Source organism: Lates calcarifer, linkage group LG4 (assembly GCF_001640805.2).
Source record: "Lates calcarifer isolate ASB-BC8 linkage group LG4, TLL_Latcal_v3, whole genome shotgun sequence".
In the NCBI taxonomy this organism is placed as follows: Eukaryota; Metazoa; Chordata; class Actinopteri; family Centropomidae; genus Lates; species Lates calcarifer.
In genome coordinates this window covers 89385-108395 of record NC_066836.1, presented here as the reverse complement: position 1 = coordinate 108395, position 19011 = coordinate 89385, and the positions used below count along the sequence as shown (strand labels likewise).

Sequence of the window (19011 nt, the reverse complement as noted above, 5' to 3'; positions counted from 1 at the left end):
AACAGTGACAAATACCCATGACCACCACCATAGTTCTCCTCAGCTACATGGATTGTTTTCAGCTCATTGTTTTGGTTTTCCAGCCCACAAACTAAACAGAAAGTCAATATTGAACCAGACAGAGAGTGGGAGCGAGACTTACCTGTCCCAAAGTTTTACATTCCTACAGGAATTGGTGCAGCAGCCAGCAGATATCAGAGCTGCAAAGAAATCAATAGAAATAACCAATGATCTAATCAATGGTTGATTTGTAATTCTGACATGTTAGGCCTATCTTGCATTCAGCAATTCTTTTCATACAGTCATACTTCTTGGGATTCATGTAAATAAATATGACTGGGCAGGAGGGTGAGCATGAGCAACCATTCTAAATGTGTCTGGTTTAAGTGTAAGTGCAGTTGGATGTCTATTATATTAGCAGCTGAGATATATGTTTAACTGCTGTACCTGCAGAAGAGACATCCTGAAACAAAATGCCTGGTAGTGGCAGTGAAGAGAAGAGTTTAACTGTTTAATTCAGTTCCAACACAGAAGCAGTATAATTATAATGAATTCATGAGCACAGACAGGGAGCAAATGAATTCTGTGTTTTGTAGCTTCAATGTTTAGCAACAAAAATGATCAAAATTACAAATTGATTAAATTGGTGAAACCTTTGTTTGTTTTTTGTTCATTCACCAGTTTCACCAATCATTTTTGGCAGTGATCCCCAAATTTAACTTCACTTTCTACAGCTTGTGAAAGCACTATTAATCATGCAAGTAACTGGAGCTCTTGCAGTAGGAAAACATTTCTCTTTTAAATTGCAATTTTGATATTGAAATATATTTTGGTAGAATTTAGTGATTTTACAGTGCAATAAGCTTCACACACGTTACATTCTTTTCTGTTATGTCTGACATTTAGATTATTTTTTAAAAGTAACTTAACATATTTCCTCATTATTACATTGATATTTTATTCATATTTATCTTAGTCTAAATTTATATATCATATGGTAACAAAATGGTTTTCAAAGTGGGAGCTGCAGCACCTTGCCGGATTTATCAAGTTGTTCATTTATTGTGCATGTTTAATAGTATTTCTCCATGTAAAAATACAGCAACATTTACATTTATTTAATTTTATGTAATCAAACCTATCAACAAAGAGAAATAAAATAATAAAATATATTAATATATTAAAAATAGCTTAATATGCAGTTTAGCCGCAGCCAGTGACATGACGATTTTTGATTGATGGTTGCCACAGTAAAATACAAGTTTTTCAGGGAGCTCAGCAGCCAGAAAAATAAGGATGGTCAGCACAGGTGATGGACAGATTTGACAATGTAAACAAGCATTCATACATCACTAAGACCACCAACTAAACTAGGATCAGACTCAGATCACTGCCCACAGGACAAGTTCTATATTGCACAATATTTATTATATGTAAATTCTCTACTGTCAATGATCATAAGTTACAGGGTGTAGATGTTATATTGGGGGTTGGATGGCTTGCAGTGCTATGACCAAATATTCCATTTAGGGGTGTTCAACCACTGAACCACTGCTGTAACATCCAGTATGATCTGTGTTGTACACTTAGGTCATCATATTTTTCTCATATGATATCAGAAAAATATTGCAGAGACAGTCTGCGTATATGTCCTGGACACAGATTTTTCAGATAACAGGAAAAACTTGTCTTTCATACGCTGTTCATATTTCAGATGCAGTTGCACAATTCAAGAATATGTTTGTGTAGACAAAACACAACATGGCAGAATGACAGATTCCTTTAAAGTCTGTGTAAATACTAATGTGTTCTGAGTCAGTCACACCACAGAAAAATGTGCTATTAACCACTCATCTAAATTTATGGTTTAAAAGATTGTCAAATATATAAAGTTAGGTTTCAAAATCATGAAAAAATAAGGAGGTCTCTCTGCTCAGAGACACTAGTGGCATTTCTGTTGTAGGCGCTGAAACCATGCTCAGGCAATGGACCGTTAGCTCCCTGTTAGTATCCTGTTAGCACCCTGTTAGTGCTCATTTAGCACCCTGTTGCCTACATGTTTGACCCACCACAGACAGTCAAGTTCGGAGCCTGAAGACAATTTCTTATTGATTTGGAATGTGTAGAAATTATATTTTTGTTGATCAAATGGTCTGTCTTTCAAGAACTCAAGAAACAAGACGCACTGTTTATACAGACATATTACTGATGTTTATTAATATAGGAAAACAAAGTATAATGATGTCTCACTAATAATAAACTGACTGTGATAAACAAGTGTGTTATTATGGCAAGAAGTGAGTTACTGACTTACTCTAACCAGTTTGATCCCTCATCTTCAACAGGATACACACACACAGACATAGACAGAGAGCAATGTCGGCGGGACGGGAAGGTGAAGGGCGGGGAGGGAATGGTCTGTTTGGCCCCATTCATAAGTGACAGCAGATTATCTGTGACTTGCTGTTGTCTCCAGTGAAAGTAAAACTAACTGGAGTGAAATGGCCACTGCAGAGACGGGTGTTGGTAGCATTCCTCAGCTCTCCATCAGTGTGGCTCTTCGCAAAATCAATCCACCTCCTCTTAATGCCTTTGAAATTTTGAATAAGGCGATGACCAAGCTGTTGTGCAAACAATGCCATCCAGGGTAGATGCATTTGCAGGACAATGGCATAGCTAGTTAGAAAAACCAATTATAACTTGCAGTCAAGCGGGAGAAGCACTGATGCTAATACAGCACTAATATTTATAATTGTCACAGTATTCTGGGCGGGGTTATGCTGAGTGGACCACAAAGACCACAAAGGACACATTCTGTTGTAACATAACCAGCTGGGGAGAGGAACTGAAGTCTACCAGTGACTGTGGACATCTGTCAGCCTTTAACTGCAGATTAATGAGTCTCTCTGAGGGTGATGAGTTGTCTAATTATAGGGTAAAGACTGATAATTTGTTGGATAACCTGTGTTGTTCTACCACAATTTCTCCTTTGTTTCTCGTGCACTAACACAGCCCTGGTTCCCATGTTGACCTGCTTTTTTTATGTCTCAGTGGTCCCGGCTGTCAGAGACGAGGACAGGCCTCTGGGCTGCTTCACAGCAGCTCTGTTTGCTTCAATGCACGTCACTATGTGTGTCTGCCAGAGTGATGGACAGAGGAAGAAAAGAATGTGTCAGGGAGGAGGAGAGAGGACAATTGTGTGTGTGTGTGTGCGCGCGCGCACATGGGTTTATTAGTTTTCCAGCATTTTGTTGCTCTCTCTCCTTCTTAACCCAACCGGTCGAGGCAGATGGCCGCCCACCCTGAGTCCGGTTCTGCTTCGAGGTTTCTGCCTCTTAAAAGGAAGTTTTTCCTTGCCACTGTCGCCTAGTGCTTGCTCATGGTGGGATTTGTTGGGTCTCTCTCTGTAAATACCTATTTTAAAGAGTACAGTCTAGACCTGAAAAGTGCCTTGAGATGACTGTTGTTGTGATATGGCGCTATATAAATAAAATTGAATTGAATTGAATTGAATTGAATTGAATTGTTTTGCAATTTCATTCTTCTCCTTTTTTTGTGGACAGACAGAACAGAAAGAACAGAAACTGACAATCTCTTCGAACTGAAGAGAACTGGTCTTCTGTTCACCATCAAAAAGCACACACACACACCTTAACCTCTCATGCTGCAAGCCATATGAACGCGCGTGCACACACACACACACACACACACATACATATTCTTACCCTAACCTGAACCAAATTCTGACTTCAGTCCTTAAACCAAGTCTTCACCCTCAAACCGCCCTTTGAAGTTCTGAGGACGGACCAAAATGTCCTCACTTTCCTAAAAAAACATCACTCTGTAAAGTCTAAAGCTTAAACAGGTCCTCACAAAGACAGTACACAAAAAGGTACAAGTACACACACATAAGATTATTTGAAGTAGTAAGATTAAGCAGGTTTGGAGTCAGCACCTGGACAGTTGTCACTTGGGTGAATATGCCTATACGAAGGGATTTTAAATATACACCTGTGTGTGTGCATGTGAGTGTGTTGTGTGTGTATGTGATGGTCACTATTAGAATATAAGCTCCATTAATATGCAAAATGTTTCTGTGTTGCAATAATAGGGGAAAGAGCTTCAAAGCTGGTGGAGATGAACTGCCAGGGAAGCAGCTGTTGGCCTAGTTAGTCCTTAATGCAGGACTGCTGATCACACACACACACAAACACACACACGTGGCTTGTACTTGCACACATTTACACAAGCTGTCAGTTTTAGCTGAAATGTGCCAGACACCTTAGCTGACCCCCTGACAGTCACCATTGCATGTTATTATGCATGTGTTTGTGTGTGTGCTTGCATTTTTTTTTGTCTGGGCTTGTGTGCGTGTATAATTGACTCTGCTGTACTATAAAAACCTGTGATCCACTAATGGGCAGCCCCACCTGTCAAATACAGTAAACCTGAGCCAGGAGAGATTTTTGAGTCTGGTTCTGCACAAGGTTTCTGTCTCTTGAATGGAAGTTTTTCCTTGCTGCTGTTGCCTAGTGCTGCTCATGGTGGGAATTGTTAGGTCTCTCTCTGTAAATATAGTAATATAAAGAGTACATTCTAGACCTGCCCAATATGAAAAGTGCCTTGAAATAACCTCTGTTGTGATTTGGCGTTATACAAATAAAATTGAACTGAACTGAAATCAAATCTTATGTGAAAAATACAAAGGTAAATAACCACTGGTGAGCTAAATGTGGATGACCTGTAACCTGATGTGATTTCAGTCCTTGGATAGCCATTTAGCTGCTTTAGCAGCTATTTTAAATTAAATGAATAGTTCACTGTATTTATTCACTCTCTTTCTGAGAGTGGGATTACAGGAGTGATATCACTCTAATGTCAGCATATTAAATATTGAACAGTATGTATGTTTTTGCTGTTATTATTGTATGCTATCTGCCCTTTTAAAACATCCTGCCACACACACACACAAACACCCCAAACAAAACATACCACTTAACATACTGTAATTTTATGTACATGTTTTCATATTTTCTAAGTCACCATGTCACTCCTTGTTTGTCATGTTTTCTCGCTAATAAATAAAAAAAATTAAGCATCCTGATAGACTTGGGTAGGATACTGAATATTAAGTTAGCTAATAAAATCTGCAAACCTTTGTTAAACCTCTACAAACCTCATAGGCTGAAGTGGCTGAACAGTAACTTTACAAATAAACTTATACTAAATATTGGATTTCAAGTTAGAAACTCAGTGAAATCAAATAAAATGTTTTTGTATGTTGCCAGACAGTGTATTTAAAACTATAGGGGAACTGTTCAGCTCTGTTTTGAAACCTGATAACATTTGTTTTTGCAATCTAAGCCAGTAAGTGACATTTTGGATGAAAAATATAAATCATAGTGGTTTTCCAGGCTTTCCACTCTCACATGGAAAAGTGAATGAAGGATTTTAGTTGGATGCCCACTGAGTTACTAGTTGACTGGGGATCAATTCACTCACCAAGATAAGACTGGCCATGTCTCCATTCTTTGTTTTTGGTCAGTGGGATTTATGACCTGCTTTTATCTCACATGGTTGCATGATCACATCTTTGTTCTGTGAATCACTCTGCGTAGGGAAGATGGATGTAAAAGTGTCTGAAAAACAGTCCTAGTCAACCAGCAATCACTTGTAGCAGCAGTACTACTAAAAACAGTAGTCTACAAACGTCGTAGTAATGGTAAGGTAAAATGCTACTTTACTACTTTTCTGTTCTTGAGTAAACTAATCAAATAATCTCTTTAAAAAATTTTAAATACTTTTTTGTCTGTTTTGTTGTGTGCATGTGGACTCCCAGTCACCTGACTCATCAAAGAGCAACTTTAAATGTTACTGCACTCGCAAGTTTTTAATTTATTACATGCACTTTGACCTTCTGGTTAGTGGATGACCCACTCTACCTCCTGAGCCATAACTGCTCCATATTTATTGGTAAGTGACATTAACATTTCAGTTTTTGTATTAATTAATTTAGAAGTGGAGTGGCACAGTGGAGCAGTGGATTAGCACTGTTGCCTCACAGCAAGAAGGTTCTAGGTTTAAGCCCCGAGTTTGCATGTTCTCCCTGTGCCTGTGTGAGTTCTGGGTTCCTCCCACCACTCAGACATGCCTGTTAAGGTTAATTGGTGACTCTAAGTTGCCTGTAGGTGTGAATGGTTGTTTGTTTATATCTGTTGGCCCTGTGATGGACTGGTGATCAGTACAAGGTGTACCCCCTCTTTAAAAAAAAAAAAAAAAAAAAAAAAAAAAAACTTTAAAGTTTGAATAAATTGTAATTTCTGAACAAAATTGATGTAAATATTGATGTAATCAGTTTCCACAAAATTTTGAGATTCTGAACCTCTTACAGTACACTGCATTGGAACTCTCCTGCAGGATACTCCCAAAGCCAGCATGGGACTGAGCAAAAACATGCTACAGTGAGGAGCTCCGTTTTCTTCACTCCAAACACATTTGTCCCTCAGCAACTAGGAGTCTTGGCATCTGTTGTTATACTCAGGACAAACTGGTCTCGGGTTAAAAGCCAGTTTTGTTTTATATGTTTCTAGCTAGAATCATGACTTATTTAGTAATATTAGCTCGATAAGGATACTGTACATCAGCTCCACCACACATACAAACACACATGTATAGCAAACCTCACACAGGAAATTTAAGCATAACCATTTTTTTCTGTCAAGATTCACAAAGACAGTTATGATTAATAAATGCAACACTATACATGTTAGCAGATTGGATAGTTGATAGTGAGCAATAATCACTAAGTGCCCAGTAGCAAATGCACCTGACCATCTACAGCTGTGGTGTTGATGATGATGTTAATGATGTTACTCTTTCCATAGCTCTTCCATCTTATTGATTTGTTGGTGTAATCTGCTATATCTTAGCTTTGTTGCTTTTGTAGTGACAACAAGTCTGGCATCATTGATTGATAAGTTTATAATAGGGGAGATGTAAACGGACATGCAGCAGAAACCGCATTAGGTTAAGGACATTAAAAATTATAGCCTAAACCCCCACCCAGTCCTGCTTTCCCATCCCGTGGAACCAGAGATAGACCTATCTATTAGCATGCTGGGGAAATCTATGATGAGTTCAAAGGTCAAATGGCCAGGTCTAAAGGAGTAACTCCCATGGACACAAGGCCATAAACAATCAGAAACTCCAGAATGTATCATTCTATATAACAAGACGTCACCTCTACATGGGATATTCACTGTTACTTTTGTCAAGAAAAGTAACATGGCAAGTACTAAACAGAGTAGACTCTTAGAGATCCACAGACCAAAACTAGTGCCCCACACCACTCATTCAAACCTGTTCTGTAAGTCATTCCAGTCTTAATGGGGAACAAGCATCTCCCTGTTTTTCTTTCTGAAATCATATGACAACAGTTGACCAACCATTTGGTAACCCAAATCATGTGTTTGATCGCAGAATTAATTCAATACCTGTCATTGGAACCACACTGCCATCTGTTGATGACGTCTAATCCTCACCCACAAATCACCTGCCATGGACTGTCAGGCAGTATTATATATCTTATTCTATCTTATTCAATACTATGATATATACTCAATACTATTTACTATGATAAAGATATGTGACTGGTCTGCTGATGCTTGATCCATGATGTATCCATCAAATTCCATGCAATTTGTGCCCAGGAATTTCAAAAGAAACAATTATTTAATAACGATGACATGATGACCATGATCTTTTTTCAATGACTGGCACAAAGAAACGAAGAGGAACAGGCCCTGATTGGCAGAGGTCATGTTACCATGTCTACAAGCATGTTGTTTTGTCCTTGTGTCTTTGTTTTTGTTTACTGCATGCTCTTTAGGTAACTTTTTCTTTGGTCTATATGCACAAGTGATGTCCTCTATCTAGCAACCCAAGCAACAACAAAATAACCCAGAAAAACAAAGGTGCCTGAGTATACTTTCATAATTTCCTTCAAATAAATTTGTTGATAAATTTGGTATTTGACATCCAGAGTCTCAGCAGCAGAGACAGACCAGTGGAATCATCTCTGGGAAACCATACAGCAGCTTCAGGAACTCCACCTGAGGTCACTGTTAGAAGTTCTAGGCTCCAAACACTAGTGTTGACACAGATCACTGCTCTCAAAGTCTCCAGCTAAGAAAACAGCTTCGAGTAGGCTAAACATCTCATTACCTGCTCATGACTGGGTTGATGATGAAATGAGAGACGCTGGTTACATGGTTATGCCAGTAGTTGGTTAAAGCGGCAACAGGAAATGACATGTTTGATTTTAATATACTGTATATATATATATATAGTGCCATCTACGGACCAGCCCCTGAAGCCCATTGCTCCTGAAAACATCCCAAGATGCACAAAAAAGCCTCTTGGAGCCATATTCTAAACCCAACAGGAAGTCTGTTATTTTGAAAATTTTGCTCATTTTTGGCCATTTTTTGACATTTGGGGATGTTGTGTTTGATCAAACTCCTCCTACAGTTTATATCATATCGACCTCAAACTTGGTCAGGATACTCTTAAGGCCTTTCTGATTAAAAGTTATTAAAAGATTTTGTTGATGTCGAAGGGTGTGACCATGATGGCACCTCAAATTTCGATGACTTGCCATGAAACAGTAAAGGTTGCGTTTAACTTTCTGTAACTCAGCCATACTTTATTCCCAGTCTTATTCTTTATTATCAGTCCCAAATTTCACAGTGATGATAAGGGTCCCGACATAAACACACCCACATGTCAATATTCACAAAAGGTTATAGCGCCACCTACTGGACACAGAAAATGACATGTTTTAGACTTTGACATCCTGTTACTCCTGTTATCAGGTTGATGTGATCCACTTTAGACAGGAAAGCCTTAAGGACATCATGATGCCTTATTGTGTGTGTTATTTTGCGTAGTGAATTTCGATGTTTCGCCATTAACCAGGAAGTTGATGGAACTCATGCATACTTTGTCTGATCTGAATTCACAGTTGACAACAACTGTCTGACTGTACACACTACATTCAAATATACAGTTATTATAGCACACTAGTGAAACAGAAATGATGTTTATCTAAGTAGTTGATCTGATCGACCTCAAATGTGGTCAGACAAGCATTAAAATGATAATGGTGCTGAATTGTGAAGACTGTGAGTCTTCATGCGACACCCTTACTGTATTGCCATGGCAAATTTCGATGCTTCGCCATTAAACAGGAAGTTGTTGTAACTCCCACATGCACTGTTCAGTCTGCCCCAAACTTGACATTTTTGCTAAGTGTCATGGCCTGAACACATCTACATGCCAATATTCAGGTATAGCAAATATTGGGCAATATATTCACCGTTAGTGTGGCGCCATGGTGAATTCCAATGCTTCGCCATTAAACAAGAAGTTGTTGTAACTAACTGCCCCAAACTTGTTTAACCCAAACATGTTTACTAACTGTCATGGCCTGAACACATCTACATGCCAATATTCAGGTATAGTCATAATGCCACCTATTGGCAAAAGGAAATTATGTGTTTCATTCAAGAGGGTTGATCTGATTCACCTCAAATGTGGTCAGACAAGCAGTAAGATCATCATTCCCCATTAAAAAGGAAGTTGTTGTAAGTCCCACATGCACTGTCCAATCTGCCCCAAACAAAGTTGCAAGGACCTGAACCTGAAGACATCTACATGCCAATATTTGAAGGAATAGCACAGGAATAGCACAGGAAAAGGGAAATTATATGTTTTATATTTTGATGTCCTGCTCCTAGCAGGTTGACCCGATCCACAAAACAACAACAAAACAAACAAACAAAAAACAAAACAGGCTAACAGGACAATCCACAAAATAACTGATGAGATCACAAAATTAGATAACCTATGATCCCAAAGAACTGTTACAGAAATTTGTATAGCTAACCTCCATCTGCTGATATTGACCAAATGTGATCTTTTTTAGAGATCTACCAACAATTGGGAAAAATCTGATGATTTTCTAACTTCACCTATTACAAAAGTAGAGATAGAGAATATGATAGTGTTAACTGGACATTTTCGTATCAAGCACTTGAGAAATTTGGACTGAATGACAACGCTATTCAGTGCATCAAAACATTTTATCAAAGACCAGCTGCAAGGATAAAAAATGGCAATCTGTTGGATAGTGTAAGATTAGAATGGTCTCTCAGACAGGGTTGTTGTCTTTCACTGATCTTATTTGCAATTTTCATTGAACCTCTGGCCCAAGCAATTTGGCAGAATAAAGGCTGGCAATGAAGTTCACATTGTTGCGCTCTTTGCCAACAACATGATCTCTTATCTAGATGACCCGGACACTTGTCTCCCTATATTAACTGATTTACTTGAGTTGTTTGGTGTCTATTCTGGTTATTGGTTGGATTTTAACATTGAACTATCTTTTACCAAAAAAAAAAAAAAAACCCCAAGTTGAACTGGAATTAATCAAAAATGAAGTACTTTGGGATTACTTTAATGAGCAAAACAAAACTACAAAACCAACTTCAGCAAAATGGATCAGGACATTAGGAATGATGGGCTGTACTTTTGTTGGACTTCAGCGCACAAATAGACACTACAAAAATAAATGTTCTCCCACAACTCCTCTATTTATTTCAGGCACTACCCATTGATACCTGATACCTGTGGAAACCCAGAATATCCCAGAATATGGGATAAATTCATCTCAAGCCAAAAGTCAAATTTGAATCATAACAGATTGAGAAATGTCAAGGGGAACCAGAAACTAACGACCTGGTGTACAGACAAAAACCTGGCACTGAACATCACAAAGGAGATCATCATAGACTTCAGGAGGAATAGAACTGACCTGCCCCCCCTCTACATCAATGGCGAGTGTGTGGAGAGGGTCCACACATTCAGGTTCCTGGGAGTCCAGATCTCCAATGACCTCTCCTGGACCTTAGTGAATATTTCCATGCAGCTCAAGTTAGACCAGTAATTTGCTGGTGTGCTGAGGACTATGAAACAAAATGGAAAAATAGGAACATATGTACAAGGAAAGGAAATTCAAAGCCTCATTGGAGGTGGAGATAAAACAAGACTTACTTGAACAGGCAGATAGTCTCACTCGATTTACACTACAATTACAAAACATAGATTCGAGACAGAGCTCAGACTTCTTTGATGGATAGCCAGATCGACAGGCATTGCATCCCAAGCACTTTAGATTAGAGGTTTAATTCAATCAAATGATCCTCTTCAGTACACGCATCTGGGTCTAAATGTGTACATGTGATTTATTTCAACATCTACTAAAGTGAATATATAATAATGGTGAATATAGAAATAAAAATAAAATAGAAACATAGATGATCAAACTAGCATGGTGAACAGCAAATAGGTTTAGTCTATTCTATAGGCATAGTGTATGGTGGCCCTGAAGGTCAAAACACTACAACATTTCAGAAAACGCAACAACATTTCACAAAACACAACAACATTTCACAAAATGGAAAGAGAGGGACAATAGCTCTTCTTTGTGATTGGACAGAACCCCTGAGTTTATTCAGTGATGTGTTCACGTTCGGTGGGTGACAGAATTGAGGATCCCCGGAATGATCATAGAAAGAGAAAATAAGTGTAAAGGCTATATAATGAGGGCACATTTTACTACGTTCCTCCGTTTTGATTAATTTGTGCGCAAAAGATAAGTTTATATACAGAGAGCAATTAACAACAGACCAGCTTTCTCTCACCACTTTATTTGTGTGTCTATACCTCACTACACTGGAGCTGGAGAGAGGGAGAGAGAGAGAGAGAGAGAGAGAGAGAGAGAGCGCACAGGAAATACTGGCTTTTATATTATGCTCCATTAACTCAATCATTCATTCATTATCTATACTGCTTATGCGTAAGGGTTGTGGGGGAGCTGGAGCTTATTGAGGCTGACATTAGGCGAGAGGCAGGGTACACACTGGACTGATTGCCAACTCACTGACATAATTTAATTATAACTTGGGCTCTTCTTCATCTGAAGAGCAGCAGGTATGCACCCGCTTCATCGCTCAAGCACCAGAGATTGGAGGCACTACAATTTTGTAGTGTTTTGTGAAATATTTTGATCTGTGAAATGTTGTTTTGTTTTGAGAAGTTTGTAAATATTGAAAATTTAAGTTTAATTTATTTCACTATCAATCCCTGTGATGAGCAAAATGTTAAGACTGGCGTATTGTGAGTTTTGGTAGCTGACGACTTTGAATCCAGGTGGCTAAGGTTACAGTAGTAACCATGGAAATGCAGAATCCAGGTGGATTCTCCCAGAGGCCACGTCTCTGGTTATTATGGTGACGGATTCTGCTGGTGTCTCAGTGGTTCAGCATCAGTTGAGTTTACCAGTAGACTTTCTGTCTTGGCAAACTTGATTTCTTGCAGGCTTCTCTGCAGGTGGTCGTGTGATCTGCCAGCCTCTCTTGTGAATTGAGGAAAAACAAACCCCTAATATACTTAACATTTGCTGGATAACTTTAGAGGAGGCTGGTGTCGGCCAGGTGACTCTAAAACTGTCAAAAGTCTTCAAAAAATCTTCAGGAATTATCAATATTATTATATTTGGTTATTTTATTCCATTGGCTTAACATGACATTGCTTGGCTTGAGAAAGAGATTTTTTAAAAATCATTTGCACATCTAGTCAAAAGAAAAAGTTACATGTGGAGCAAAGAACAAAGGAACAGAGATGATTAAAGTGGGATGGCGAATGGCTGTTATGAATCCGTGTATCAGTCGTTCATTCGTTTTTCAAAATAAAACCAAAACGAAAAAAAACAAAAACGAAATAATGACTCATTTTTTCAATATCTGAATCCAGAACCAAAATGAAAAAATGGATAACGACTTGTTTTTCCGATTTCCAATTTTGTGCACAAATGGAAAATGGAAATAACGGATAATGGGCAGATTTGGGCGTTCTATCAAATTTGGATATTTTGATTTGATGCAAGGCGTGTGACCCGGAAGTGAACTCTGACCTTACACACAGGAAGAGACGAACAAGACCTATTGTGTGGCCGGCAGGGGGCGACACGTGGTTGCAAAAAGAAGTCTGTTTATTTCGAAGTCTATGAGAAAATGGCCCTCCTTCTCACTTGATTTAATATCTCAGTAAACATTTTACTGATGAGTTTATGGTCTCAGTTGCTAGATATAAGTCGTCTTCAATACAACATGATGTTGATTTTGTAAATTATGGCTGCATTTAGAGGAAAATAGGCAATAAAGCAGGGTATGGTTTAGGGCGTGGCTACTGTGTGATAAACACCTGTCAATCGCAACAGAGGACAGAGCAGTTTGTCTCAGAGCTGTTATCTGGTGAACTGATAGCACAGACTTCATTTTAACATTTTGCTCACCTGAAAATGTCTCATTTGGCTTTCGGTTGTACTAACAGACACTCAAAGAAGACGTCTCTTCATCTCTTGGTAAGTACATTTTGCTTCAAGCCTGTGTTTCGCTAGCCAAAATTAGCATCCCGCCCTCACAGTTACAGGAATTAACATGATGTTTAGATAATTCACATGTGGTTAAAACGGTGTCATCAACTTTTCACGATATATACGAGTAGAGTCATGAGTCATAAACACGTTAGGATTTCTGATTAGAAATGCTATTCACACACAAAATGATCATATCACAACAAAGTTAAAAGTGTATTTTTTTACACAATGTGTAGGAAAACTCATGTATGCGATTCATTGTGATCCACCATGTCTTAACTAAAGTGTTTGTCTTTTACTGTAATTCAAAGGTATCCACTCTTCAAACTGAATGACTGGTACCAACAGAAGGAGCATCCTCATGGACCAGTGTATTTGATGCCATTCATCTGGCCTTAGAGAAGAGAGACTGCGAGAAACTTATTTTCTGTCTGTCATCACAGGTTGAATTTCTTGCCTTACATCAATTCAAAATATCCAAATTCGATAGAACGCCCAAATCCGCCCATTATCCGCCCATTATCCACTTTTTCCAGAGCGAAAACAGAGCGTGTGCGGGGTGAGTGGGGTCCTTCAGGATGCAGGCGGCCCGTTTCCTGCATCTGGCAGTGTAGATATCTGTGGTGGTGGATAGGCTGCGTCCCACAGTCCTCTGTGCAGCTTTCACCACCCTCTGCCCCTCTTGAAGTCCACAGTCATCTCCTTGGTCTTCTCTACATTGATACAGTGGTTGTTATCTCTGCACCAACCCTCCAGCTGTTCCACCTCCTGCCTGCAGTTGGACTTGTTGCTGTTGGTAATGCGTCCAACCACAGCTGTGTCATCCGCGAACTTCACAATCAGACAGCTCGGGTGTCTCGCTGAGCAGTCATGTGTGAGCAGGATGAACAGGAGGGGGCTCAGCACACAGCCCTGGGGGGAGCTGGTGCTGAGGGTGATGGGGGAGGAGGATCCTCACAGACTGCGGCCTGTCTGTTAGGAAGCCTAAGACCCAGTTGCACAGGGTGGAGCTCAATCCAAGTGTGTTTAGTTTCTGGATTAGGGTCTGTGGTATGATTGTATTAAAAGCTGAGGTGAAGTCCACAAAGAGCAGGCAAACATAGGAGTCCTCATTCTGTAAGTGTTTGAGGGTTGTGTGGACCACAGAGGAGATGGTGTCCTCTGTGGATCGAAAAACTGATCCACAGAGGACCAGCAGAGGACCAGCATACTGGTGTGGGTCCACAGTGACGTTGATGGGGTCTTTAATGCGGGTCATGACGAGTCTCTCAAAGCATTTCATGACTATTGGGGTGAGGGCTACCGACCGATAGTCATTCAGGCCTGTCACTGTGGACGTTTTGGGGATGGGGATGATTGTGGCAGTCTTCAGGCAGGTGGGGACCGCCGCCTGTTTGAGAGAGGTGTTAAAAATGTCCGTCAGCACCTCTGTGAGCTGGTGTGCACAGCTCTTCAGCACCCGTCCAGGAATGTTGTCGGGACCAGCAGCTTTACGGGGGTTAATCCTCTGGAGGGTCCTCCTCACTTCTGCTGCTGTCACACTGAGGGGCTCTTCACCTGGTGGAGTGGTGAGTCTGGTGCTGGGGGAGGCGTTGGAGTCCTCGAAGCGGGCGTAAAAGTTGTTGAGTGTGTTGGGCAGCGAGGGGTCTGTGATGCACTTTATGCCCCTCCACATACTCCGTGGATCGTTGGACGTGAAGTGTTTCTGGATCCTCTGGGCGTATGCAGCCTTGGCCCTTTTCACTCCAGCGTTCAGCTCTCTCCTCGCCGCTCTGAGTGCCACTCTGTCACCAGATCTGAATGCAGCATCCCTGGCTTTCAGCAGAGACCGGACCTCTGCATTCAGCCAGGGTTTCTGGTTGGGATAGTCTGTTACAGTCCTGGTGCTGGTGACATCCTCCGCACACTTACTGATGTACCTGAGGACAGCAGATGTGTAGTCCTCCAGGTCCACCTCTCCCTCACAGGCAGCTGACTCCCTGAAGATCTGCCAGTCTGTGCACTGGAAACAGTCCTGCAGTGCAAGGACAGCATCACTGGGCCACACGGTGATGGTACTCTGTGTTGGTGTGTGGCGTCTGAGCAGAGGACGATAGGCAGGGACCAGCATGATGGAGATGTGGTATTTAAAAAACTAGTCATTATTTCGTTTTTTAAGTTTTGGTTTTATTTTGAAAACAAATGAATGAATGATACACAGATTGTTATGGCCAGAAGTGTTTTTCCTTGTGTTGTGTTGTTTCTCTCTGTGCTCTTTTTCTTCATGTTTTCTTCCAGGTGTGCGGTCTGTTGTCTTCCCGCTGTCTGTTGGCACCAGTGAACAGGCATTCAAACCGTGCAGCAGAAGGCTGGAGAGAAACACAGTGTTTGCCAGAGAGCCAGAGCGTGTCAACAGTGAGATGTCGCTGGGTGTGTGGAGAGCTGGAGCTATGGAGTCACTCTTCTCTTACTCCCGTTTGGGAGGGTGTACCTTTCTCTCTATTGGTTACTCCTTTTCTACCCGGTTTAATTAACAGTTACTCCACACATCTCCTAGGCCACACTGGGGGATGTAATACAACCAAAGGTTCTGCTGCCTCAAGGTTTTATTTCCCTTGAGGATGGTGTCAGGTTTAAAGGCGAAATAAGACAGTGTCCACCAATCAGAACTCATTATCCTCCCTTTCTTTCAGTCAGAACGGAAAAATTATTTCTTAATAGGTTCAAAATTATTAATATGTAACACTCGTGCGTACATCCCATCTTCCACCATAATCAATTAAGACGTTATACAAGATGAGAGCACAATTGCTGGCAAGAAAGAACACTGCATTAATACAAACATTAATCACAGCATATTACTCATAAATCTTAAATCAATAAAGCTGATAAAGCTATGAAAGAATAAACTGTTTTTAGCATTAGTAATAAATGAGTGGTGTTATAGACAAAGAATAATCATTTCATTCAAATAACTGATGAGCATTATGGAATGTAAATGAGGTCAACAGATGGCAGTATGGCTCTATGACAGATATTTGAACTAATTCCTCATATTACTAGTACAATATTGTACAATAATAAAATTTTCACTGAATTACTTGTAAACATTTGATCAATAAAATGATTTGCTTTACAGATTTTCATGTATTTTCAAAACTACGGAGAAGGGTGGGCAGCGTTGGTTGAGATAACATTGGTATGTGATGTTATTTACGGCCAGAGAGCCAGTGCAGAGAAAGATAAACAAGGGGGATAATACCCTGGTTAGGTCTATAAATCTGAGAGAGTCCAATCTGCATAGTTATTTTCAGGTTACTTTCTTGATAAAATAACAATTAAATGTTTAATGCAGAGAAAATTTGTTGGCCAAAATGAAGATTTTGGAGGGTGTTCATTCCTGGTTTGGGAGGAAAAGTTTTATACGTGCTTCTTATCACTGGATGTTGGGGAGGCTGGAGAGTGGGTGGGGGTTCAGGTCATAATTTAGGTCGTACTTTTACCTCAGTGCAGGTCCGAGTACATATTCTTTTTTTTTCTTCCACTACGAACTCTGTGATAGTGTGTCATATGTGCCAGGCTGATGTCAGGCTGATGCCAGCATTATGTAAAATAATAAAAGATGGTAACACCAGTTTCCAGGAATTGAAAGAACAATTTACATTAAATTACCAGGACCACTTCAGATACTTACAGTTAAAGAATTACTATGACAGAGAATAAAGCAATATAAATTTAGATAGAAATTAAATAGTTAGAACCATAATTGGAGTCTATATTTCAAAGAAATACAGAATAATATCTACACTATATTGACACCTAATGGAGAGAAGAGGAAATACAACATATGGGAAAATTAAATGGGAAAAAGAACTTGGTGTGAATATTTGCACAGATCAATGACTGTATATTTGGAGGACACAGCAATCTACAGCATCCTCATGTATTTGGACAGCCCACCACTGGTACACTGAAAAAAGTGAAACATCTGTGTCATTCATTTGAAGTGCATTTTTATATTACTCTGATGGAATAATGTGGTTTTCAGTTTAAACCTGTATTGTTCAGTTTGCCCAGAAGCAAATAACACATCCCACAGAGAGAATTAAAAGCAATACTTTTACTCAAGTAGTAATTTTACCTCAATCCAGAGGATTTCATGCCACGTGACCATGTGACGTCATATCAAGTGAGGTTGCCCTCTGCCGAGTGCCTACTGTCTGCTATTACTCTGCTTCGTCGAGTGAAGACTTCTCTTCCTCAAAAACTAATTTAAACAAGGTAAGAATTCCAAACTGTGGTGTTTTAAGGTAATGATTATTTTTCCATGCACATCTGTGGTTAGTGCTAGCATGGACAACTAGTTTAATATTACTTAAAGACTCTTTGTGTGTTGGTGCATTAGGTAACATTAACCGTCACTAAAGGAGGTTATTTGTCTTCATTCCTCATTCAAAAGAAAACACTATCTTTGCTGTTATTAATATTACCTCACGCGGTAAGTAATTTTCCATTAATCACTTAAAGGGATAGTTTATTTTATTTGATATGGACTTATACAAAGTATTTATCTGTAGTTAGCATATTACCTACAGGGCATCACCATCTCCTGTAGGAGAAACATCAGGAGTACTAGTGCAGGAACATAAGCAATGTACTGCAGTGGACAGGGTTAACACCAAAATGTAATTTAGGCACCTAAAAAATCTGTATCAGTTTAACTGTACGCTGAATTTAGCATACTTTTACCACTTCTACCACCACCACAGCCTTTTCTGACTGCTGCCTCAACCAGTTAGGTTTTTTGTGTTATTTTGTGACTTTGGTGAATCCAAACTGACCCTTTAAAACACCGAAATCACACAATAACAGTAGACCAGCAACTCAGGTGTTCCATAATAACTCATGTAACGGTGGTTTCCTGTTGGAAAAGGCTGTCTGATGGTAGGGTAAAGAGGTGAAAATACTCTAAATACAGCATACACTGACCCTGTCCATAGTAGGTCATTGCTTAACTTCCTGTGTTCCTGCTGCTTCTCCAAACTGGGGGCATGCTGATCGCTATCCATTTTAAGAAGTAAACTGACCATGGATAAGTACCTCAATACCCCAAGAACTACAGATTTTGTAGCAGGAGGACTCATGTTTTGATGTCAGTATAGCAGTACTGAAAATTTTATTGCGTAAACTCACTACATTTACCATCAACACGACTGGATATCCACATGGAAAGCACCAAAGTTTCCCTTAAACTATCTGCTGGACTTTGAAAGTCAAAGAAGTGTTTGTGTAGATATTTTTTATATTGGTACATCAGACATTGGTTTCAGCAGAATAACTTTCTAATAAATGTCTTATCTTTTATCAGATTGCTCAGAAGGAAGCTAAAACAGAGCTTGAGAGGTGTACAATGGCTGTGTCTGTCATCGTGGAGGAGGAGGATCCTCTCCAGCTACCACGTGACACTGGGATTGTCGCTGAAGGTGTGGAAGTCCTTAATGAGTTGCCATCAGTTGCACATGCAGGTACCATGC

At 39.8% G+C, this 19011-nt stretch overlaps 1 protein-coding gene across 1 annotated transcript in view; it reads right to left on the bottom strand.

Annotated features, from left to right (window-relative positions):
- The window catches only part of LOC108895310 (coiled-coil domain-containing protein 85A), a 38067-nt gene that overhangs the window by 6034 nt on the left and 13022 nt on the right, over window positions 1-19011 (bottom strand). The window contains exon 3 of the mRNA XM_018694049.2: window positions 143-200. Within this exon, the coding sequence (XP_018549565.1) occupies window positions 143-200 (58 nt within the window). The remainder of the gene's footprint in view (window positions 1-142; window positions 201-19011) is intronic.